This window comes from Hyperolius riggenbachi, chromosome 4, assembly GCF_040937935.1.
Source record: "Hyperolius riggenbachi isolate aHypRig1 chromosome 4, aHypRig1.pri, whole genome shotgun sequence".
Taxonomy (NCBI): Eukaryota; Metazoa; Chordata; class Amphibia; order Anura; family Hyperoliidae; genus Hyperolius; species Hyperolius riggenbachi.
The window spans coordinates 489,963,422-489,987,799 of NC_090649.1; the positions used below are offsets into that span (position 1 = coordinate 489,963,422).

The window sequence follows — 24,378 nt, forward strand, 5'->3', positions numbered from 1 at the left end:
CCATGCACTAGGCAGACAAACGAGATATGCCGACAAAGGCTGTCACTGCGCCAGCAGCTTCACACGAAGCATTTCGTTTGAAGATGCTATTGGGTTAAATTAAACTGGGTAAAGATGGCAAAATCATTTTTTTCTAAATAAATGTTTTACTGAATTAGGCCAGGGGTAGGGGACCTTGGCTCTCCAGCTGTTAAGGACCTACAAGTCCCACAATGCATTGCAGGAGTCTGACAGCCACAGTCATGATTCATAAAGGCAAATGCATGCTGGGATTTGTAGTTTTATCACTGGAGAGGCTGTAATTCACCTTCTGGGAAACAACATACACGGAATCATACTTGGTATACAACTAACTCATGAAATAAACTTATTTTCAATTTCTTGACTGATTCAGCGCTGCTCTAATATCCTGCCTGCTCAAAGCCGATAACATATTTACCTCTACTTGGTAATCCATTAATACCCACAGTGTTGATCTATGCTCTATGGGTGGGGGGGGGGAGGGGTGCAGTGTACCAATCATGTGATCATTTTGTTCCCCTCTGAGTTCCACACCTTCCTGCCCAGGTCCTCTCCCATGTGTCCTGCACCTACCTGCCCAGGTTCTCACCTCTATGTCCTGCACCTACCTGCCCAGGTCCTCTCCCATGTGTCCTGCACCTACCTGCTCACGTCCTTTCCTATGTGTCCTGCACCTACCTGCCCAGGTAGGTCTTATGTGTCCTCTCCTATGTGTCCTGCACCAACCTGCCCAGGCCTTCTCCCATGTGTCCTGCACCTACCTGCCCAGGTCCTCTCCTATGTGTCCTGCACCTACCTGCCCAGGTCCTCTCCTATGTGTCCTGCACCTTCCTGCCCAGGTCCTCTCCTATGTGTCCTGCACCTACCTGCCCAGGTCCTCTCCTATGTGTCCTGCACCTACCTGCCCAGGTCCTCTCCCATGTGTCCTGCACCTAACTGCCCACGTCCTTTCCTATGTGTCCTGCACCTACCTGCCCAGGTAGGTCTTATGTGTCCTCTGCTATGTGTCCTGCACCTACCTGCTCACGTCCTTTCCTATGTGTCTTGCACCTACCTGCTCACGTCCTTTCCTATGTGTCCTGCACCTACCTGCCCAGGTAGGTATTATGTGTCCTCTCCTATGTGTCCTGCACCTACCTGCCCAGGTCCTCTCCTCTGTGTCCTGCACCTACCTGCCCAGGTCCTCTCCTCTGTGTCCTGCACCTACCTGCCCACGTCCTTTCCTATGTGTCTTGCACCTACCTGCCCAGGTAGGTCTTATGTGTCCTCTGCTATGTGTCCTGCACCTACCTGCCCAGGTCCTCTCCTATGTGTCCTGCACCTACCTGCCCAGGTCCTCTCCTCTGTGTCCTGCACCTACCTGCCCACGTCCTTTCCTATGTGTCTTGCACCTACCTGCCCAGGTAGGTTTTATGTGTCCTCTGCTATGTGTCCTGCACCTACCTGCCCAGGTCCTCTCCTATGTGTCCTGCACCTACCTGCCCAGGTCCTCTCCTATGTGTCCTGCACCTACCTGCCCAGGTTCTCACCTCTGTGTCCTGCACCTTCCTGCCCAGGTCCTCTCCTATGTGTCCTGCACCTACCTGCCCAGGTCTTCTCCTATGTGTCCTGCACCTTCCTGCCCAGGTCCTCTCCTCTGTGTCCTGCACCTACCTGCCCAGGTCCTCTCCTCTGTGTCCTGCACCTACCTGCCCAGGTCCTCTCCCATGTGTCCTGCACCTACCTGCCCACGTCCTTTCCTATGTGTCTTGCACCTACCTGCTCACGTCCTTTCCTATGTGTCCTGCACCTACCTGCCCAGGTAGGTATTATGTGTCCTCTCCTATGTGTCCTGCACCTACCTGCCCAGGACCTCTCCTCTGTGTCCTGCACCTACCTGCCCACGTCCTTTCCTATGTGTCTTGCACCTACCTGCCCAGGTAGGTCTTATGTGTCCTCTCCTATGTGTCCTGCACCTACCTGCCCAGGTAGGTCTTATGTGTCTTCTCCTATGTGTCCTGCACCTACCTGCCCAGGTCCTCTCCTATGTGTCCTGCACCTACCTGCCTAGGTTCTCACCTCTGTGTCCTGCACCTTCCTGCCCAGGTCCTCTCCTATGTGTCCTGTACCTACCTGCCCAGGTTCCTCACGTAGTCCTGGTTAATCCGGATGAATCCAGCGCACTGCTGGAATGTCTTTGGGCCCAGCCCTTTCACAGACTTCAGCTGTTCCCGGTTCATAAAAGGTCCATTCTTCTCTCTCCATTCAACCACATTCTTTGCCCTTACAGAGTTCAGTCCAGCAATATGCCTAAAGGGGACATAAAAAGAAGCTGTAAGATTACACACAGAGGGTTAACCTTCGAAGTGCGGTTGTACTTAAAGCACAACTGAAGTGTGAGTGACATGGAAGCTGCCATATTTATTCACTTATAAGCAATACCAGTTTCTTGGCTGTCTTGCCAATTCTCTGCCTCCAATACTTTTAGCCATAGACCCTGAACAAGCATGCAGCAGATCAGGGGTTACTGACATTACTCTCAGATCTGACTGGATTAGCTGCATGCTTGTTTCTGGTGTGATTCAGACACTACTGCAGCCAAACAGACCAGCAGGGCTGCCAGGCAACTGGTTTTGTTTTAAAGGAAATAAATATGGCAGCCTCCTTATACCGTATTTTTCGGAATATAAGACGCACTTTTTCTTCCCCATAAAAAATGAGGGGGAAAAGTGCGTCTTATATTCCAAAGATCCAGTAAATGTGGCCCCGGAATATACTTACTGGATCCTGTTGCCGCAGTCTTCCTTTAGACTTACCGGATCCTGTCGCCGCAGTCTTCCTATAGACTGCAGCCTTGTGATATACATGTGCTGCCGCCACCATCCTTCCCAGTTACGGCGTCCTTCCCCCAACGTCCTCCCCAGTTACAGCGTCCTCCCCCAACGTCCTGCCTAGTTACAGTGCCTCTGACATCACGCGTGCCGCAGATCAACCAGCAGAGGGCACTGTAACTAGGAAGTACGTCAGAGGAAGATGCTGTAACTAGGGAGGACGTCGGGGGAGGACGCCGTAACTAGGAAGGATGGCAGCGGCAGCACATGTATATCACAAGGCTGCAGTCTATACAAAGACTGCAGCGAAGAGGAGCGCAGCAGCTGGGACTCTAAAGACCTGCATCCTGAATGACCAGCAAAAACTCAGTATACAGAGGCGCCAGAGTAGAGTAAAACGTTTTAAAAACCGCTTAAAAGGAGAGGGGGATGTTAAGGTGGACTCACCTCCCTCTTACAAAAAAAGAAAACTCACTTGAGTCTCAATAAAATAGAATTGTCAAGTAATTTATTCAACTCCACAAATGCAACGCGTTTCGCGGGCGTGACCCCGCTTCTTCAGGCAAAAATGGGAGCATAACTCAGTGTGTCAAGCAATAAGTTTGAGCGCCTCAAACTTATTGCTTGACCCACTGAGTTGTGCTCCCATTTTTGCCTGAAGAAGCGGGGTCACGCCCGTGTGCTCCCATTTTTGCCTGAAGAAGCGGGGTCACGCCCCCGCGAAACGCGTTGCATTTGTGGAGTTGAATAAATTACTTGACAATTCTATTTTATTGAGACTCAAGTGAGTTTTCTTTTTTTGTAAGAGGGAGGTGAGTCCACCTTAACATCCCCCTCTCCTTTTAAGCGGTTTTTAAAACGTTTTACTCTACTCTGGCGCCTCTGTATACCGAGTTTTTGCTGATCTTCTAGTCCACCCTGGGTGGAGGGGTGCATCCCCATCTACTATCTACAGAGAGCGACTTCTTAACCTGAGTGGGGTCAGGTCCTAATGCTCTCCACCTGCATTTAAAGTGGTTGCCTATTGGTTACCCGTGTTTGTGAGTATATATATACATAAAATTGTATTGAACTCTTCATTTTACCTGACAATACTGCACCATATTGGGCTCTCGATTCTCTTCTTGTTTTTAAGCATCCTGAATGACAGGCGCCCTCTGATGAAGAAAGCCAGATGGGGGAGGAGAGGATCGTGGCGACAGGATCAGGTGAGATGTTTCATCAGGGTTTAGCCAGTGTAGTGTATTTGGTGGTGGCAGAAGGGGTTGGTTAGTGTAGTGTAGTAGGTGGTTACAGCAACAGGGGTTAGTTAGTGAAGTGTAGTGTAGTGGGGGCAGAAGGGGTTGGTTTGTGTAGTGTAGTAGGTAGTTACAGCAGCAGGGGTTAGTCATTGAAGTGTAGTGAAGTGTAGTGTAGTGTAGTAGGTAGTTACAGCAGCAGGGGTTAGTCATTGAAGTGTAGTGTAGTGTAGTAGGTGGTTACAGCAGCAGGGGTTAGTTATTGAAGTGTAGTGTAGTGTAGTAGGTGGTTACAGCAACAGGGGTTAGTTAGTGAAGTGTAGTGTAGTGGGGGCAGAAGGGGTTGGTTAGTGTAGTGTAGTAGGTAGTTACAGCAGCAGGGGTTAGTTATTGAAGTGTAGTGTAGTGTAGTAGGTGGTTACAGCAGCAGGGGTTAGATATTGAAGTGTAGTGTAGTGTAGTAGGTGGTTACAGCAGCAGGGGTTAGATATTGAAGTGTAGTGTAGTGTAGTGGGGGCAGCATGGTTAAGTGAAGTGAAGTGTAGTGTGGTGTAGATGGGCAGTGTAGCTTAGATAGTGACAGTTTAGGGAGAAAAGGTCAATAAGATGCCCCTGCACCATAGACGCAACTAGGATTAGTTTATTTTTTTTCTCTGATTTTTGCCCCCTAAACCTAGGTGCGTCTTATATGTTGGAGTGTCTTACATTCCGAAAAATACGGTACATATTGCTACAAGTTCCCTTTAAGATGCACCTAAATTAGATTATTTGGAAATTAAGAAATGTTTTCTGTTTTCTGTGTTTTGTACCCTATCCATAATTACAAGCCCTTCTTTGCAAAAATAACAGTAATCTACCCCAATGACATACATATTAAAAAGTCCCTAAAGTAACTATTTAGCTTGGGGTTTTTTTTTTGCTGGTTATTTTTTATCCACTAGATGGGGCTACACTTAATCCTGTTCACAAGAAGTTTGTGTTTTTTTTCTTTTACTTTCGTTTTTTATAAATGAACAGCTCATTCATTCACAGGCACTTTGATTGACTTCGGGAACACAGGTACCCATTCTCCAATCTCTGCCGTGTAAATCCCGCTGTGGATGAGCATTGGGAGCGTGCACGGACCTGTTGCTAATTGACCTGATTTTGATGGTGCAGCTCAAACTTGATGCGTACATACGTCCAGTTTGCGCTAACAGGTTAAAGCAAAATTTTAAGTGAAACAGAGAAACATTTGTATGCATAATACAAATCCTAAATAAATAGTCAATCCTAAATCCCATAGTCCCGGGTACATGACAGCAATTACCGTATTTTTCAGACCATAAGACACACCTAGATTAAGACACTGGGGGGCGGCCAGGCATGTGGTGTCCGTTGAGATATTGGACATCCAGTATAAAGTCCACAAGGACTAGCACTCTCAGGGATTTCTTCCAAAACTCATAGAAATCTTTATTACAAAATCTTCAACATCATAAACATTAAAATACGTGAGCCGTCAGTAAAGTGCTTTTTACTTAGTTTGAAGATGGGCTGTACGCCCAAAACAGCTCTTGGCCGGTGACCTGGCACCTCAGTTTATGCTGTAGGGGAGAGCCGCCTGGAGACCACACTTGGACATTGAACATTATTTCCGATCTACAGCATGCCCGGTCAATGTATTTTACAGATTCTGCCCCAAAAATCGGTCAAATCATCAACTGGGAATGCTTGTAGCAACACTGGATTTTCATCCAGTGTAGTAAGAATCGAATCTGATGGTCAAACGGGCCGCAAAAATCAGTAGATGTGTGGCCAACTTAAGACCCCTAAGACCTGATATTGGGTACCCCCCCTCAACACCTATAACCCCCCCAACACCCACTTGTAAATCTATCCCAGACTGCCGAGCAGTGTGTGTCAGTGTGTGTCAGTGTGTGCAGTGCAGCCGGCGTTACAGAGATACTTCGCATGTAAATATATCCCAGACTGCTGAGCAGTGTGTGTCAGTGTGTGCAGTGCAGCCGGCGTTACACAGGCACTTAGCATGTAAATCTATCCCAGACTGCTGAGTAGTGTGTGTCAGTGTGTGCAGTGCAGCCGGCGTTACACAGGCACTTAGCATGTAAATCTATCCCAGACTGCCGAGCAGCGTGTGTCAGTGTGTGCAGTGCAGCCGGCGTTACACAGGCACTTAGCATGTAAATCTATCCCAGACTGCCAAGCAGCGTGCGTCAGTGTGTGCAGTGCAGCCGGCGTTACACAGGCACTTAGCATGTAAATCTATCCCAGACTGCCGAGCAGTGTGTGTCAGTGTGTGCAGGGCACATGGCATTACAGAGGCACTTAGCATGTAAATCTATCCCGGACTGCTGAGCAGTGTGTGTCAGTGTGTGCAGTGCAGCCGGCGTTACAGAGACACTTAGCATGTAAATCTATCCCAGACTGCCGAGCAGTGTGTGTCAGTGTGTGTCAGTGTGTGTAGTGCAGCCGGCGTTACAGAGGCACTTAGCATGTAAATCTATCCCAGACTGCCGAGCAGTGTGTGCCAGTGTGTGTCAGTGTGTGTAGTGCAGCCGGCGTTACAGAGGCACTTAGCATGTAAATCTATCCCAGACTGCCGAGCAGTGTGTGCCAGTGTGTGCAGTGCAGCCAGCGTTACAGAGACACTTAGCATGTAAATCTATCCCAGACTGCTGAGCAGTGTGTGTCAGTGTGTGCAGTGCAGCCAGCGTTACAGAGACACTTAGCATGTAAATCTATCCCAGACTGCTGAGCAGTGTGTGTCAGTGTGTGTCAGTGTGTGCAGTGCAGCCAGCGTTACAGAGACACTTAGCATGTAAATCTATCCCAGACTGCTGAGCAGTGTGTGTCAGTGTGTGTCAGTGTGTGCAGTGCAGCCGGCGTTACAGAGACACTTAGCATGTAAATCTATCCCAGACTGCCAAGCAGTGTGTGTCAGTGTGTGCAGTGCAGCCGGCGTTACAGAGAAACTTAGCATGTAAATCTATCCCAGACTGCCGAGCAGTGTGTGTCAGTGTGTGCAGTGCAGCCGGTGTTACAGAGGCACTTAGCATGTAAATCTATCCCAGACTGCTGAGCAGTGTGTGTCAGTGTGTGCAGTGCAGCCGGCGTTACAGAGGCACTTAGCATGTAAATCTATCCCAGACTGCTGAGCAGTGTGTGTCAGTGTGTGCAGTGCAGCCGGCGTTACAGAGGCACTTAGCATGTAAATCTATCCCAGACTGCCGAGCAGTGTGTGTCAGTGTGTGCAGTGCAGCCGGTGTTACAGAGGCACTTAGCATGTAAATCTATCCCAGACTGCCGAGCAGTGTGTGTCAGTGTGTGCAGTGCAGCCGGCGTTACAGAGGCACTTAGCATGTAAATCTTCCCAGAATGCTGAGCAGTGTGTGTCAGTGTGTGCAGTGCAGCCAGCGTTACAGAGACACTTAGCATGTAAACCTATCCCAGACTGCTGAGCAGTGTGTGTCAGTGTGTGCAGTGCAGCCGGCGTTACAGAGACACTTAGCATGTAAATCTATCCCAGACTGCCGAGCAGTGTGTGTCAGTGTGTGCCAGTGTGTGCAGTGCAGCCGGCGTTACAGAGACACTAAGCATGTAAATCTATCCCAGACTGCCGAGCAGTGTGTGTCAGTGTGTGCAGTGCAGCCGGCGTTACAGAGGCACTCAGCATGTAAATCTATCCCAGACTGCCAAGCAGTGTGTGTCAGTGTGTGCAGTGCAGCCGGCGTTACAGAGGCACCAAGCATGTAAACCTATCCCAGACTGCCGAGTAGTGTGTGTCAGTGTATGCAGGGCACATGGCATTACAGAGGCACTTAGCATGTAAATCTATCCCAGACTGCTGAGCAGTGTGTGTCAGTGTGTGCAGTGCAGCCAGCGTTACAGAGGCACTTAGCATGTAAATCTATCCCAGACTGCTGAGCAGTGTGTGCCAGTGTGTGCAGTGCAGCCGGCGTTACAGAGACACTTAGCATGTGAATCTATCCCAGACTGCTAAGCAGTGTGTGTCAGTGTGTGCAGTGCAGCCAGCGTTACAGAGACACTTAGCATGTAAACCTATCCCAGACTGCTGAGCAGTGTGTGTCAGTGTGTGCAGTGCAGCCAGCGTTACAGAGGCACTTAGCATGTAAATCTTCCCAGAATGCTGAGCAGTGTGTGTCAGTGTGTGCAGTGCAGCCAGCGTTACAGAGACACTTAGCATGTAAACCTATCCCAGACTGCTGAGCAGTGTGTGTCAGTGTGTGCAGTGCAGCCAGCGTTACAGAGACACTTAGCATGTAAATCTATCCCAGACTGCCGAGTAGTGTGTGTCAGTGTGTGTCAGTGTGTGCAGTGCAGCCAGCGTTACAGAGACACTTAGCATGTAAATCTATCCCAGACTGCCGAGTAGTGTGTGTCAGTGTGTGCAGTGCAGCCGGTGTTACACAGGCACCAAGCAGGTAAACCTATCCCAGACTGCCAAGCAGTGTGTGTCAGTGTATGCAGGGCACATGGCATTACAGAGGCACTTAGCATGTAAATCTATCCCAGACTGCTGAGCAGTGTGTGTCAGTGTGTGCAGTGCAGCCAGCGTTACAGAGACACTTAGCATGTAAATCTATCCCAGACTGCCGAGCAGTGTGTGCCAGTGTGTGTAGTGCAGCCGGCGTTACAGAGGCACTTAGCATGTAAATCTATCCCAGACTGCTGAGCAGTGTGTGTCAGTGTGTGCAGTGCAGCCAGCGTTACAGAGACACTTAGCATGTAAATCTATCCCAGACTGCCAAGCAGTGTGTGTCAGTGTGTGCAGTGCAGCCGGCGTTACAGAGACACTTAGCATGTAAATCTATCCCGGACTGCCGAGCAGTGTGTGTCAGTGTGTGCAGTGCAGCCGGCGTTACAGAGGCACTTAGCATGTAAATCTATCCCAGACTGCTGAGCAGTGTGTGTCAGTGTGTGCAGTGCAGCCGGCGTTACAGAGGCACTTAGCATGTAAATCTATCCCAGACTGCCGAGCAGTGTGTGTCAGTGTGTGCAGTGCAGCCGGCGTTACAGAGGCACTTAGCATGTAAATCTTCCCAGAATGCTGAGCAGTGTGTGTCAGTGTGTGCAGTGCAGCCAGCGTTACAGAGACACTTAGCATGTAAACCTATCCCAGACTGCTGAGCAGTGTGTGTCAGTGTGTGCAGTGCAGCCGGCGTTACAGAGACACTTAGCATGTAAATCTATCCCAGACTGCCGAGCAGTGTGTGTCAGTGTGTGCCAGTGTGTGCAGTGCAGCCGGCGTTACAGAGACACTAAGCATGTAAATCTATCCCAGACTGCCGAGCAGTGTGTGTCAGTGTGTGCAGTGCAGCCGGCGTTACAGAGGCACTCAGCATGTAAATCTATCCCAGACTGCCGAGTAGTGTGTGTCAGTGTATGCAGGGCACATGGCATTACAGAGGCACTTAGCATGTAAATCTATCCCAGACTGCTGAGCAGTGTGTGTCAGTGTGTGCAGTGCAGCCAGCGTTACAGAGGCACTTAGCATGTAAATCTATCCCAGACTGCTGAGCAGTGTGTGCCAGTGTGTGCAGTGCAGCCGGCGTTACAGAGACACTTAGCATGTAAATCTATCCCAGACTGCTGAGCAGTGTGTGTCAGTGTGTGCAGTGCAGCCAGCGTTACAGAGGCACTTAGCATGTAAATCTTCCCAGAATGCTGAGCAGTGTGTGTCAGTGTGTGCAGTGCAGCCAGCGTTACAGAGACACTTAGCATGTAAACCTATCCCAGACTGCTGAGCAGTGTGTGTCAGTGTGTGCAGTGCAGCCAGCGTTACAGAGACACTTAGCATGTAAATCTATCCCGGACTGCCAAGCAGTGTGTGTCAGTGTGTGCAGTGCAGCCGGCGTTACAGAGACACTTAGCATGTAAATCTATCCCAGACTGCCGAGCAGTGTGTGTCAGTGTGTGCAGTGCAGCCGGCGTTACAGAGGCACCAAGCATGTAAAACCTATCCCAGACTGCCGAGCGGTGTGTGTCAGTGTGTGCAGTGCAGCCGGCGTTACAGAGGCACTTAGCATGTAAATCTATCCCGGACTGCCAAGCAGTGTGTGTCAGTGTGTGCAGTGCAGCCAGCGTTACAGAGACACTTAGCATGTAAATCTATCCCGGACTGCCAAGCAGTGTGTGTCAGTGTGTGCAGTGCAGCCGGCGTTACAGAGACACTTAGCATGTAAATCTATCCCAGACTGCTGAGCAGCGTGTCAGTGTGTGCAGTGCAGCCAGTGTTACAGAGGCACTTAGCATGTAAATCTTCCCAGACTGCCGAGCAGTGTGTGTCAGTGTGTGTCAGTGTGTGCAGTGCAGCCGGCGTTACAGAGACACCAAGCATGTAAATCTATCCCAGACTGCTGAGCAGTGTGTCAGTGTGTGCAGTGCAGCCGGCGTTACAGAGACACTTAGCATGTAAATCTATCCCAGACTGCTGAGCAGTGTGTGTCAGTGTGTGCAGTGCAGCCGGCGTTACAGAGGCACTTAGCATGTAAATCTATCCCAGACTGCCAAGCAGTGTGTGTCAGTGTGTGCAGTGCAGCCAGCGTTACAGAGACACTTAGCATGTAAATCTATCCCAGACTGCTGAGCAGTGTCAGTGTGTGCAGTGCAGCCGGCGGTACAGAGACACTTAGCATGTAAATCTATCCCAGACTGCCGAGCAGTGTGTGCCAGTGTGTGCAGTGCAGCCGGCGTTACAGAGGCACCAAGCATGTAAACCTATCCCAGACTGCTGAGCAGTGTGTGTCAGTGTGTGCAGTGCAGCCGGCGTTACAGAGGCACTTAGCATGTAAATCTATCCCAGACTGCTGAGCAGTGTGTCAGTGTGTGCAGTGCAGCCGGCGTTACAGAGACACTTAGCATGTAAATCTATCCCAGACTGCTGAGCAGTGTGTGTCAGTGTGTGCAGTGCAGCCGGCGTTACAGAGGCACTTAGCATGTAAATCTATCCCAGACTGCCAAGCAGTGTGTGTCAGTGTGTGCAGTGCAGCCAGCGTTACAGAGACACTTAGCATGTAAATCTATCCCAGACTGCTGAGCAGTGTCAGTGTGTGCAGTGCAGCCGGCGGTACAGAGACACTTAGCATGTAAATCTATCCCAGACTGCCGAGCAGTGTGTGCCAGTGTGTGCAGTGCAGCCGGCGTTACAGAGGCACCAAGCATGTAAACCTATCCCAGACTGCTGAGCAGTGTGTGTCAGTGTGTGCAGTGCAGCCGGCGTTACAGAGGCACTTAGCATGTAAATCTATCCCAGACTGCTGAGCAGTGTGTCAGTGTGTGCAGTGCAGCCGGCGTTACAGAGACACTTAGCATGTAAATCTATCCCAGACTGCTGAGCAGTGTGTGTCAGTGTGTGCAGTGCAGCCAGCGTTACAGAGACACTTAGCATGTAAATCTATCCCAGACTGCTGAGCAGTGTGTCAGTGTGTGCAGTGCAGCCGGCGTTACAGAGACACTTAGCATGTAAATCTATCCCAGACTGCCGAGCAGTGTGTGCCAGTGTGTGCAGTGCAGCCGGCGTTACAGAGGCACTTAGCATGTAAATCTATCCCAGACTGCCGAGCAGTGTGTGTCAGTGTGTGCCAGTGTGTGCAGTGCAGCCGGCGTTACAGAGACACTAAGCATGTAAATCTATCCCAGACTGCCGAGCAGTGTGTGTCAGTGTGTGCAGTGCAGCCGGCGTTACAGAGGAACTCAGCATGTAAATCTATCCCAGACTGCCAAGCAGTGTGTGTCAGTGTGTGCAGTGCAGCCGGCGTTACAGAGGCACCAAGCATGTAAACCTATCCCAGACTGCCGAGTAGTGTGTGTCAGTGTATGCAGGGCACATGGCATTACAGAGGCACTTAGCATGTAAATCTATCCCAGACTGCTGAGCAGTGTGTGTCAGTGTGTGCAGTGCAGCCAGCGTTACAGAGGCACTTAGCATGTAAATCTATCCCAGACTGCTGAGCAGTGTGTGCCAGTGTGTGCAGTGCAGCCGGCGTTACAGAGACACTTAGCATGTAAATCTATCCCAGACTGCTGAGCAGTGTGTGTCAGTGTGTGCAGTGCAGCCAGCGTTACAGAGACACTTAGCATGTAAACCTATCCCAGACTGCTGAGCAGTGTGTGTCAGTGTGTGCAGTGCAGCCAGCGTTACAGAGGCACTTAGCATGTAAATCTTCCCAGAATGCTGAGCAGTGTGTGTCAGTGTGTGCAGTGCAGCCAGCGTTACAGAGACACTTAGCATGTAAACCTATCCCAGACTGCTGAGCAGTGTGTGTCAGTGTGTGCAGTGCAGCCAGCGTTACAGAGACACTTAGCATGTAAATCTATCCCGGACTGCCAAGCAGTGTGTGTCAGTGTGTGCAGTGCAGCCGGCGTTACAGAGACACTTAGCATGTAAATCTATCCCAGACTGCCGAGCAGTGTGTGTCAGTGTGTGCAGTGCAGCCGGCGTTACAGAGGCACCAAGCATGTAAACCTATCCCAGACTGCCGAGCAGTGTGTGTCAGTGTGTGCAGTGCAGCCGGCGTTACAGAGGCACTTAGCATGTAAATCTATCCCGGACTGCCAAGCAGTGTGTGTCAGTGTGTGCAGTGCAGCCAGCGTTACAGAGACACTTAGCATGTAAATCTATCCCGGACTGCCAAGCAGTGTGTGTCAGTGTGTGCAGTGCAGCCGGCGTTACAGAGACACTTAGCATGTAAATCTATCCCAGACTGCTGAGCAGCGTGTCAGTGTGTGCAGTGCAGCCGGTGTTACAGAGGCACTTAGCATGTAAATCTTCCCAGACTGCCGAGCAGTGTGTGTCAGTGTGTGCAGTGCAGCCGGCGTTACAGAGACACTTAGCATGTAAATCTATCCCAGACTGCTGAGCAGTGTGTCAGTGTGTGCAGTGCAGCCGGCGTTACAGAGACACTTAGCATGTAAATCTATCCCAGACTGCTGAGCAGTGTGTGTCAGTGTGTGCAGTGCAGCCAGCGTTACAGAGACACTTAGCATGTAAATCTATCCCAGACTGCTGAGCAGTGTCAGTGTGTGCAGTGCAGCCGGCGGTACAGAGACACTTAGCATGTAAATCTATCCCAGACTGCCGAGCAGTGTGTGCCAGTGTGTGCAGTGCAGCCGGCGTTACAGAGGCACCAAGCATGTAAACCTATCCCAGACTGCTGAGCAGTGTGTGTCAGTGTGTGCAGTGCAGCCGGCGTTACAGAGGCACTTAGCATGTAAATCTATCCCAGACTGCTGAGCAGTGTGTCAGTGTGTGCAGTGCAGCCGGCGTTACAGAGACACTTAGCATGTAAATCTATCCCAGACTGCTGAGCAGTGTGTGTCAGTGTGTGCAGTGCAGCCAGCGTTACAGAGACACTTAGCATGTAAATCTATCCCAGACTGCTGAGCAGTGTGTCAGTGTGTGCAGTGTAGCCGGCGTTACAGAGACACTTAGCATGTAAATCTATCCCAGACTGCCGAGCAGTGTGTGCCAGTGTGTGCAGTGCAGCCGGCGTTACAGAGGCACTTAGCATGTAAATCTATCCCAGACTGGCGAGCAGTGTGTGTCAGTGTGTGCAGTGCAGCCGGCGTTACAGAGGCACTTAGCATGTAAATCTATCCCAGACTGCCGAGCAGTGTGTTAGTGTGTGTCAGTGTGTGCAGTGCAGCCGGCGTTACAGAGACACTTAGCATGTAAATCTATCCCAGACTGCTGAGCAGTGTGTGTCAGTGTGTGCAGTGCAGCCAGCGTTACAGAGACACTTAGCATGTAAATCTATCCCAGACTGCTGAGCAGTGTGTCAGTGTGTGCAGTGCAGCCGGCGTTACAGAGACACTTAGCATGTAAATCTATCCCAGACTGCCGAGCAGTGTGTGCCAGTGTGTGCAGTGCAGCCGGCGTTACAGAGGCACTTAGCATGTAAATCTATCCCAGACTGCCGAGCAGTGTGTTAGTGTGTGTCAGTGTGTGCAGTGCAGCCGGCGTTACAGAGACACTTAGTATGTAAATCTATCCCAGACTGCCAAGCAGTGTGTGTCAGTGTGTGCAGTGCAGCCGGCGTTACAGAGGCACCAAGCATGTAAACCTATCCCAGACTGCTGAGTAGTGTGTGTCAGTGTGTGCAGGGCACATGGCATTACAGAGGCACTTAGCATGTAAATCTTCCCAGAATGCTGAGCAGTGTGTGTCAGTGTGTGCAGTGCAGCCGGCGTTACAGAGACACTTAGCATGTAAATCTATCCCAGACTGCCAAGCAGTGTGTCAGTGTGTGCAGTGCAGCCGGTGTTACACAGGCACTTAGCATGTAAATCTTCCCAGAATGCTGAGCAGTCTGTGTCAGTGTGTGCAGTGCAGCCGGCGTTACAGAGACACTTAGCATGTAAATCTATCCCAGACTGCCAAGCAGCGTGCGTCAGTGTGTGCAGTGCAGCCAGCGTTACAGAGACACTTAGCATGTAAATCTATCCCAGACTGGCAAGCAGTGTGTGTCAGTGTGTGCAGTCGGCGTTACAGAGGCACCAAGCATGTAAACCTATCCCAGACTGCCGAGCAGTGTGTGTCAGTGTATGCAGGGCACATGGCATTACAGAGACACTTAGCATGTAAATCTATCCCAGACTGCCGAGCAGCGTGTTAGTGTGTGCAGTGCAGCCGGTGTTAAAGAGGCACCAAGCAGGTAAACCTATCCCAGACTGCCAAGCAGTGTGTGTCAGTGTATGCAGGGCACATGGCATTACAGAGGCACTTCGCATGTAAATATATCCCAGACTGCTGAGCAGCGTGTCAGTGTGTGCAGTGCAGCCGGCGTTACACAGGCACTTAGCATGTAAATCTATCCCAGACTGCTGAGCAGTGTGTGTCAGTGTATGCAGTGCAGCCGGCGTTACACAGGCACTTAGCATGTAAATCTATCCCAGACTGCCAAGCAGCGTGCGTCAGTGTGTGCAGTGCAGCCGGCGTTACACAGGCACTTAGCATGTAAATCTATCCCAGACTGCCGAGCAGCGTGCGTCAGTGTGTGCAGTGCAGCCGGCGTTACACAGGCACTTAGCATGTAAATCTATCCCAGACTGCCAAGCAGCGTGCGTCAGTGTGTGCAGTGCAGCCGGCGTTACACAGGCACTTAGCATGTAAATCTATCCCAGACTGCTGAGCAGCGTGTCAGTGTGTGCAGTGCAGCTGGTGTTACACAGGCACTTAGCATGTAAATCTATCCCAGACTGGCGAGCAGTGTGTGTCAGTGTGTGCAGTGCAGCCAGCGTTACAGAGACACTTAGCATGTAAATCTATCCCAGACTGCCGAGCAGCGTGCGTCAGTGTGTGCAGTGCAGCCGGTGTTACAGAGACACTTAGCATGTAAATCTATCCCAGACTGCTGAGCAGTGTGTGTCAGTGTGTGCAGTGCAGCCGGCGTTACACAGGCACTTAGCATGTAAATCTATCCCAGACTGCTGAGCAGTGTGTGTCAGTGTGTGCAGTGCAGCCAGCGTTACAGAGACACTTAGCATGTAAATCTATCCCAGACTGCTGAGCAGTGTGTGTCAGTGTGTGCAGTGCAGCCGGCGTTACACAGGCACTTAGCATGTAAATCTATCCCAGACTGCTGAGCAGTGTCAGTGTGTGCAGTGCAGCCGGCGTTACACAGGCACTTAGCATGTAAATCTATCCCAGACTGCCAAGCAGCGTGCGTCAGTGTGTGCAGTGCAGCCGGCGTTACACAGGCACTTAGCATGTAAATCTATCCCAGACTGCTGAGCAGCGTCAGTGTGTGCAGTGCAGCCGGCGTTACACAGGCACTTAGCATGTAAATCTATCCCAGACTGCCAAGCAGCGTGCGTCAGTGTGTGCAGTGCAGCCGGCACTGAGTGATGTAGTGCCTGTTCTCAGCTAATGTTATGTACACTGGAAGAGAAGACAAACATTAGTAAAGCAGTAATCACCAGAACACACAGAGCCTCATTGTGCTGCGTGAATAGTGGAGTGCGCAGAGCAGGTTGCGACACCGCGGCCTTCTGTGTACGACGTTCTGCCTGCTGACAACTATAAAGCGACATGGAGGCCGGAGCAATTATTATTATTACTAATATAGTGCCAACATCTTCCACAGCGATGTACAGAGTATATTGTCACTTTACAGGGAACCTAAATCGTAAACAAAACAAAAGAAAAAAAGTACCTGGTGCTTCTACCAGCCCCCTGCATTCTCCCTGTGCCCACGTCGCCACCAACATACAGGGGAATGCGATCAGGAGGCGTGCATCTAGAAGAAAGGGGTGCGGCGGGGAACTGGAGAATCGTTCAGTGATGGCGCGGGCACAAGGCAGATGCAGGGGGCTGGTAGAAGCCCCAGTTAAAGAGACACTGAAGCGAAAAAAAATATATGATATAATGAATTGGTTGTGTACTATGAGTAATTACTAGAAGATTAGCAGCAAAGAAAATATTCTCATATTTTTATTTTCAGGTATATAGTGTGTTTTCTAACATTGCATCATTCTCTAATATGTGCAGATTACACAACACTCAGCATTCAAAATGATTCTTTCAGAGCAGTCTGTGAACTAATAACCTCTCCTCTGGGAGATAAAAAGAAAACTGTTCACTTACAGTTGAGATAATAAAAGTCAGAAGACAGCCCTCTCCACGACTTTCAAAGTCGTAGAGATTAATGGCTTTTTTGCATAGAGATAACTGGAGTTTCTTAACTCTTCCTGTACTGGAAACAATTAGACTGATGTATCTGATCTTAATGTTTTATTTCTTAGCTGTGCTACACATACAAATCATAATATCATCATTTTTTTTCGCTTCAGTGTCTCTTTAAGTGAAGCTCGTTATTTTTTTACGATTTAGGTTCACTTTAACTGTCCCTCAGAGGGGCTCACAATCTAATCCGTGCCATAGTCCTATGTCTATGTATGGATCATGTAGTGTATGTATCCTAGTCTAGGGCCAATTTAGGGGGAAACCAATTAACTTGTCTGTACATTTTTGGGACACGGGAGGACATACAAACTCCTTGCAGATAGTGCCCTGGCAGGGATTAGAACCGGGGACCCAGCGCTGCAAGGCGAGAGCAGTAACCACTACGCCACCGTGCTGCCCAATGTACAATGCCGTGCTTACCTCAGCAGCGTTTCGGAGCACATGTTGATATCCACCCCCACAAAGCTGACGCACTCCTCCACCACGCTGTCCAGCGTGCCTTTCAGGAGCACCTGGGAGACGTCGTGCTGCAAGACAGAAAGGTCCATGTTACTTTTATACGCTGACTGCTGTCAGTCTATGGATTTTACAGCAGATCTGAAAATGTAACCATTTCATGCCGAAATCCAGACACAAAGCCAAGACAGACAAGAAATGCACTACATGTGAAACGTATTACTTGTCAAAAGGATATTTAAATTCTGTCCAGCCATTCTTGTGATTCAGACGGTGCTGGGCCGCCCAGCCAGAGAAGATAATCTGATCTGACTTTTCTCTATTATAAAGCAAGAAAATGCAGACAGATCAGGAGGGACTGATTAACCTCTTCACCACTGAGGGGTTTTCCCCCTTACGGACCAGAGCAATTTTCACCTGTCAGCGCTCCTCCCTTTCATTCGCCAATAACTTATCACAGCAACATGATCTATTTCTTGTTTTTCCCTCCACCAATTAGGCTTTCTTTTATTCTAAATGCATTTTAACAGGAATAATAAGAAAAGAATGGAAAAAAATAATTTCTCAGTTTTCAGCCATTATAGTTTTAAAATAATAAATGCTCCTGTAATTGAAACCCATGCATTTTATATGCCTATTGGTCCTGGTTATTACACCGTTTAAATTATGTCTCTATCACAATCTATGGCGACATTATTTTATTTTTTAAATAAAGGTATATTTTTTCAGTTTTGCATCCGTCACTAATCACAATCCTTTATTTGCAGAAATAACCGTAATATACCCTTGTGACATACATATTAAAAAAAAGTTGAGTCACTAGGTTTTGTCTGTAATGGGGTATTAATGGGGTATTTTATGTACTGATGTACACACACACACTTTATTCCCAGTGCTTACTGTGTACTGAAGTGTTTCTCAAACCTGTCCTCTTGACTCCCTATGCACAGGTGAGGTAATTAGTGTCCAAGCTACATGGAGTCCCCCTAGCTGAGACACTAATTACCCCACCTATGCATAGGTGAGGTTGCCTGCAAAACATGCACCGTTGGGGAGTCACGAGGACAGGTTTGAGAAACACTGGGGTACTACATACACCCGTTTCAGGAAGTTTCTGTATTTCTAGTTGTTGCAGTACCATAGATTTGAAGCAGAAGCAAAAATCAGTTCTTGACCAAGGTAGAAGAAGCCACCTACAGACATCCATGAAAGCCTCAGAACTTTGAATGGTGCGGTGAGAACTAATGAGAGCATTGGGTAAAGATGGGCGAGTTAAAACAAGGTGAAACCAATGTTGAAGGCAAATCGTAAAACAGAACTTCACCGAGAAGAAACAAAACAGTATTTTAAGGTCAAGAGCTCAATGACTGCCCTTTGTTTCTGCTTCACGTCCATCATCTCCAAATACAGGAATCATGTCATTCATGCAGCAAGCGTTTCTCTAACTGGTGGTGTAAAAACATCACATCTGACTCAACCGCTTCCGATGAAAACGGCAAACGAGCCTTACTTTCAGGACAACCTCGTGTAGAACGTTTAGTTTGTTTGAAATGTCTACCCAAGAGGTGGAAATATGTACGACTTACAGATCATTTCGGAGCAGAGCCCAGCCCCAGTCTGGCACCTTCGCCTACACATATTATACAACACGGCCCTAGCCTACACATCCAGGCCTTCTATCGCCATCCAGACATCTGGAAGCAACACCGGCTTTGATCAACCCGTCTCAATCATCAACGTAACCTTACAACACCTGAACACAAGTGGGCGGCTGTGTCTGGGCCTCACCGTCTTCCCGACAGACGTTCACACATCACTCAACAAAAGATGCTAATATCAGCAATGTCAATGTTTATCAGCAAGCAGAGCGTGGAGGAGGCTTTTTTTCTGTCTGTGCGAGTTCAATAGTCTGTAAATCAGTTCAGTGTCTATGCGGTGGAAACCGGCGTGATAAAAAAAAAAAGGGCTAATCGCTGGCAGTGGTCTTCAGGTTCCCAACAGAGAAGTTCCTATCCGAGGCAAATATTTGCATTTCGTTTCAGCAGTTTTGTATTTCTGGGTGTGAAATCTGGCATGGATCAGGGTTCTGATTGACAAAAGCATAAGTGCCCGAAGGTGATTTTTACAGATAGACAAAAACGTAAGGAAATGGAGGTTAAAAAAATAAATTATTAACACCATAAGGAAGCATAAGGAATTAGCCTTAAATCCAAGAGGTCATGATAATCAATGGGCTCATTCAAAACAATCATTCGCTATTGTGCTAAATCCCGCGAGTTGTAAGGCCGCGTATACACGTCCAATGGAATTTGTCTGTCCAGGATCAGGACCTTATCAACCCCTTAGGTGACCTCGCTGGGCCGGACGGCACACACACGTGCCAGTGGTGTAGCCGACGATGCGTTATGTTACTATGCGGGGGGTGTTTGGGGTGCGCAAACGCCAGCTACCATACACACACCCCTGATTTTCAGCTGAGGCGGTCGTCATCGGCCGCTTCAGCCGATTTAAGTCAGGCGTGTGTACGAGTTTTAACAGAGACAAACACTCATGGTGTTGGGAAAATTGTGTGCACTTTAACCGCACGTTGCAAGTGTCAACACTCCTAATGTATTTTATGCATTTTTTTTTCCCATTTAAATCCTTTATTGAAAATCTACAGACTGACTTCTACTGAATGGTATTTCTCGGTTTGCAAAGTGTTATGGGTTTCTCAGGCCTCCTTCCCGTGGACAGCTGAACTGCTCACTTGTCTGGAAGTTCAGCCACCCGACTAAGATCTACAAACGCCATTAGGCTGCAATTACATGCAGCTGAATGGTAGCATTTGGGAACGTGTACGCTTTACATCATCGTTGTACAGTTGGCCCCAGAATGAGCTGAAAGGCGGCTCACCCTGCTACTGCTGAAACTCCGGGGTCACGCTTAAAGAACAATGCTAACCTAGAAATAAAAAACACATATATACGTAGCTAAATACTGGTCCTACTTACATAACAGATGTATTGTACTGTCCACGTTATGATTCCTGTGAATTTTATAAAGGAAAAGAAGAGAATGCAATTCTAGGCAGTTTCTATCTTGGTTACCTTTGAATGAAGCTAATCCTGACATCATTTCCTCCCTCGCTCTTTTTTTCTCCTCTTGCTAATTGAGTATTCATTACCCGCCCTCCTCCCAGAGTCTTCAGACACTCCCACTGAGGTCTATACTAGGAAGTACACTGTCTTATGTCATTAGATGTAGGGGGAAATAAAGGGAAGAGGAGGAATATTATAGATAAAAAGACCCGCCAGCATGCAACTGTTTGGCAATGGCAATTAAAGGGCCAGTGCTCCTAAAGTATAGGATAACTCCAAACCATAACAGCAGAAAAAGTTTTGAATGCAGGATTAGCATCTTTATCACTTAATACACTCAGACCAGTTGTTGTTGAAATTTGTTTTTTATGGTGACAATCCCGCTTTAAGACTCTTGGCCCAATATTCTAGCTTGAAAGTAATACAGACATCCTTGCCTGTAAGCAGCCAGTAATTCTGTTATCAACACTAATAGCTGGAGGCTAGAGAAAGCCCAGACTGAGGAGCTTCATGGAAAGCACATGCAACGCAAATAAAGGACGTTTCTTCTCCCGTATGCCATGAAATATCCTCTTCAATCCGACCGGCATGCGGGAGGTCAAAGCACTAATCAGCGATGACACTCGGCAAGTGACCCATGAAATACGCAAACCAGACAACGCTGCACACACTCTATTGCCCTGGGAAGATCAGGAACAAAGCGAATCCCGAAAATCAACTACTGATGTCACATGGACTGTTGTGAATGATCGGCATACATCAGATAAAACTCGATAATGACCACCAATTTGGCATGAGTACGGCGTCCATCGACTCCCCCCAGCAAGCAATCCTCCTGGTGGATCGCAAATCGGCCAAGAGCTTTGCTCTATCCACCCATTACGTGAGGTCACAACCGAGCCTGTCCATTGGCCCTGCACCTCCTCCGCATGGCAACAGAACACGGCGCTAGCCTACAGGCTACAGACGCATCTGTGTGGTGTCAGCCCTGTAACATAGTCCAAGGGTTTGGATGCAGATCACTGCCAGGCATCGCTCTTAAAGAGACACTGAAGCAAAAAAAAAATTATAATATAATGAATTGGTTGTGTAATACGGATAATTACTAGAATTTTAGTAGCAAAGAAAATATTTATCATTTATTTTCAGTTATATAGTGTTTTTTTATAACATTGCATCATTCTCCAATATTTGCAGTTTACACACTACTCAGCATTCTACATGGGTTAAAAAATTCACTAGCCTGCTCTGTAAAATCTGTAAAATTGTCCCACTCTGGACCCTGTCAGATCCAGTGACTTTGTAGGACGAGATCCCTGCACTTTGATTGGCCCAATAGGCTGCCTATCACTTGACAAGCAGCCTAATGGGTCAAAGTGCAGGGATCTCGTCCTACAAAGTTAATCAACCCCAAGTCAGCTAACTAATTGTACAAGCTGTTAGTCTGTATTTCTCCTGTCTGGCTCTTGGGGGAAATTGCTGATGTTTCTGAAACCCAAGAGAAGTTGAACACGTGTCTGACACTTCCGCTGCCCAGTGAATCAACTGTATACACATCACCATGGCAACAGGTACGTGAGCCCTCTACTGCGCATGCACAATGTGCCAGTTTGAAACATATTGTATGGCTATCATGGAAATACATTTTAAAATATGTGGAGTTTATGGCTCAGCCAAAAAGGTTTCTGACCCTTGCCGTACAAGACGCAGACAATGGGCTGGCGAAGAGCAGCCTTTAACCAGGTAATACACAGACGTAAAAAGACTTTAGTCTCAGCCTAGGTAATGTATACATTATTTCTATGTCTTATTATCACAGTAATGCAGCATATAGAGAGCCCAGTGCTTACATTCTTGCCGTCTATCTATGTAACAGATGTCCAGCACCAATAGCGGCATAATAACCTGGATATAATATTTATACAGGGCGCATTTTTCAAGCAACAGAAGTCAAACACTGCAGGAACTTGTAATGTACACATTTGTCCGCGAAACGTTATACTGTTGCGTTAAAAGCCCGTGTAATATACATAAAATATCTTTTAAAGAATCATAACAATAAACAGTTTATGGATGAATAAAGCGAGCGGAATGCCAGTCGTATCTTTTCAGCCTTGCCAGTCGCCCGACCACCTCCCCCCCCCCCCCCCCCCCAAGCTTTCTGTACTTTACACAGATTCGCAAAGACTTGACCACATCTGGAAATGCAGCGACTTAAATGTGAGGAAATGTATTCAGCCCAAACCTAGTAAAAGACTTCAAAGGGCCATTATGCCAGGTACAGTCTACTCTCCGCTCCCAAGACTGATCTCTTGTATTTTATAAATCAGAAAAACAGTGAGCATAAGATTTTCAGCGGATGTTATTTCATGAGGCTGTAGCAACAGCTGCAATGTATTAAATGTGCTAAATCTTAAAGAGAGGGAGGAAAGAAAAAAAAAATCATCACATCTTAATAACCTGAAAAGTAAAAAATCAGTGGTCCCGATCACTGAAGTCTTCTACGGGCAGCGCGGGATCGGGGCGACGACCGCAAGGAACGTTTCAGCGAGTTAAAACGCAAACCACGGTCACACGTTTTGCTTTATCTTTCAATCTTGGCTATTGTTTGTATTTAAAGTAAACCTGAACTGAAAATTAAAAGTCAAAATACACATACACACGTCATACTTACCTCCTGTGTAGTCTACTCCTCAATCTCTTTCTCCTCTCCTGCGTCCTGTTTGGCCACTGTGATCAATGGAATTCTCCGTCCTCCATTTTGGAAAATGGCCATTACCCCATAACAGCTTCCAGGTCAGCACACTGTAATATCGCCCACTTGAACCATGGGAAACTATGCACATGTGTTGTCCTTTCAGTTATAACTGACAGCAACTGATATATAACTGACAGCAACTGATATACCGTATATTCCGGTGTATAAGACGACTGGGCGTATAAGACGACCGCCCAACTTTTCCAGTTAAAATATAGAGTTTGGGATATACTCGCCGTATAAGACTACCTCTCTTCCAACGCACACCAAATAAAAATAAAAAAATCATCATATACTGGTGCTATGTATGAACAGATACTGGTGCTGTACTGTATGTGGTACCCAGTATATAGGTGATTGGCTGGTTGGATTGGTCAACTTTTCCTCTCCCTAAGTGGATTGGTCAGCTCTCCCTGTCTCCCTGTTTATCAAAGCGGTACGGAAGAATATATTGCGCTGTGCCCATAAAACACGCCTCTTTCACTCTTCTGGCCCCGCCCTCATATCCTAGTTACCTCCCTCTCTGCCTCAGAGTCAGTAACAGGACAGGGCGTATCACCCGGCATCAATGACACCCGGCATATGAGACGACCCCTGACATTTCAGATGGTTCTCAAGTGTTAAAAAGTAGTCTTATACGCCAGACTATACAGTATTTCAGTTCTGACAAAATATTGTCAGAACTGGAAGGAATCATAAGAAGAAAATGGTGAGCTTCTGAGAGGAACTGATGGCGAGTTAAGTATGTAATGTTCATTTGCAGGTACAACTTGTGTTTATTTTAAATAATTTTACTCCGTTCAGATTCACTTTAACCACTTGAGGACCACAGTGCTAAACCCCCCTAAAGACCAGGCCATTTTTGTGGAAATTGGCCACTGCAGCTTTTTAGGCCAAGCTGCAGGGCCACACAACACAGCACACAAGTGCCCCCCCCCCCCCTCCTTCTCCCCTCCTTAGTGTTTATTTTATTATTTTCTACTATTTATTTATTTATTTATTTTTTTCAAACCCCTCCCTCCACCCAGCCAATCCTGGCGATCAGCTGTCATAGCCTTCTGCCTATGAGAGCCGATCGCTCTCCAGTATCCCAGGAGGACAGCGGTGTCACACAGCTGTCCCCAGTACAGCAGTACTGCAGATCGCAGCACTGTACACAGACGGCGAAACTGCGATCACTGCTGGGAGACTGAAGGCGGGGCGGAGCTCCGCTTTCTAAGCGGAGATGCACGCGCAACCTCCTGCAGTAGCCGGCCCCAGGGTGTTAGGCATTCCGGGGGCTGCCGCCGCGGTCACGCCCATTGACGTG

At 48.2% G+C, this 24,378-nt stretch overlaps 1 protein-coding gene across 6 annotated transcripts in view; it reads right to left on the reverse strand.

The window, feature by feature from the left end:
- The window catches only part of SRBD1 (S1 RNA binding domain 1), a 308,196-nt gene that overhangs the window by 38,972 nt on the left and 244,846 nt on the right, over positions 1-24,378 (reverse strand). For all 6 annotated transcript variants that reach the window (XM_068233032.1, XM_068233030.1, XM_068233027.1 and 3 more), the window contains 2 exons: positions 17,196-17,302; positions 2,134-2,310 (listed from right to left, as the gene is read on the reverse strand). In XM_068233032.1, the coding sequence (XP_068089133.1) occupies positions 2,134-2,310; positions 17,196-17,302 (284 nt within the window). The remainder of the gene's footprint in view (positions 1-2,133; positions 2,311-17,195; positions 17,303-24,378) is intronic.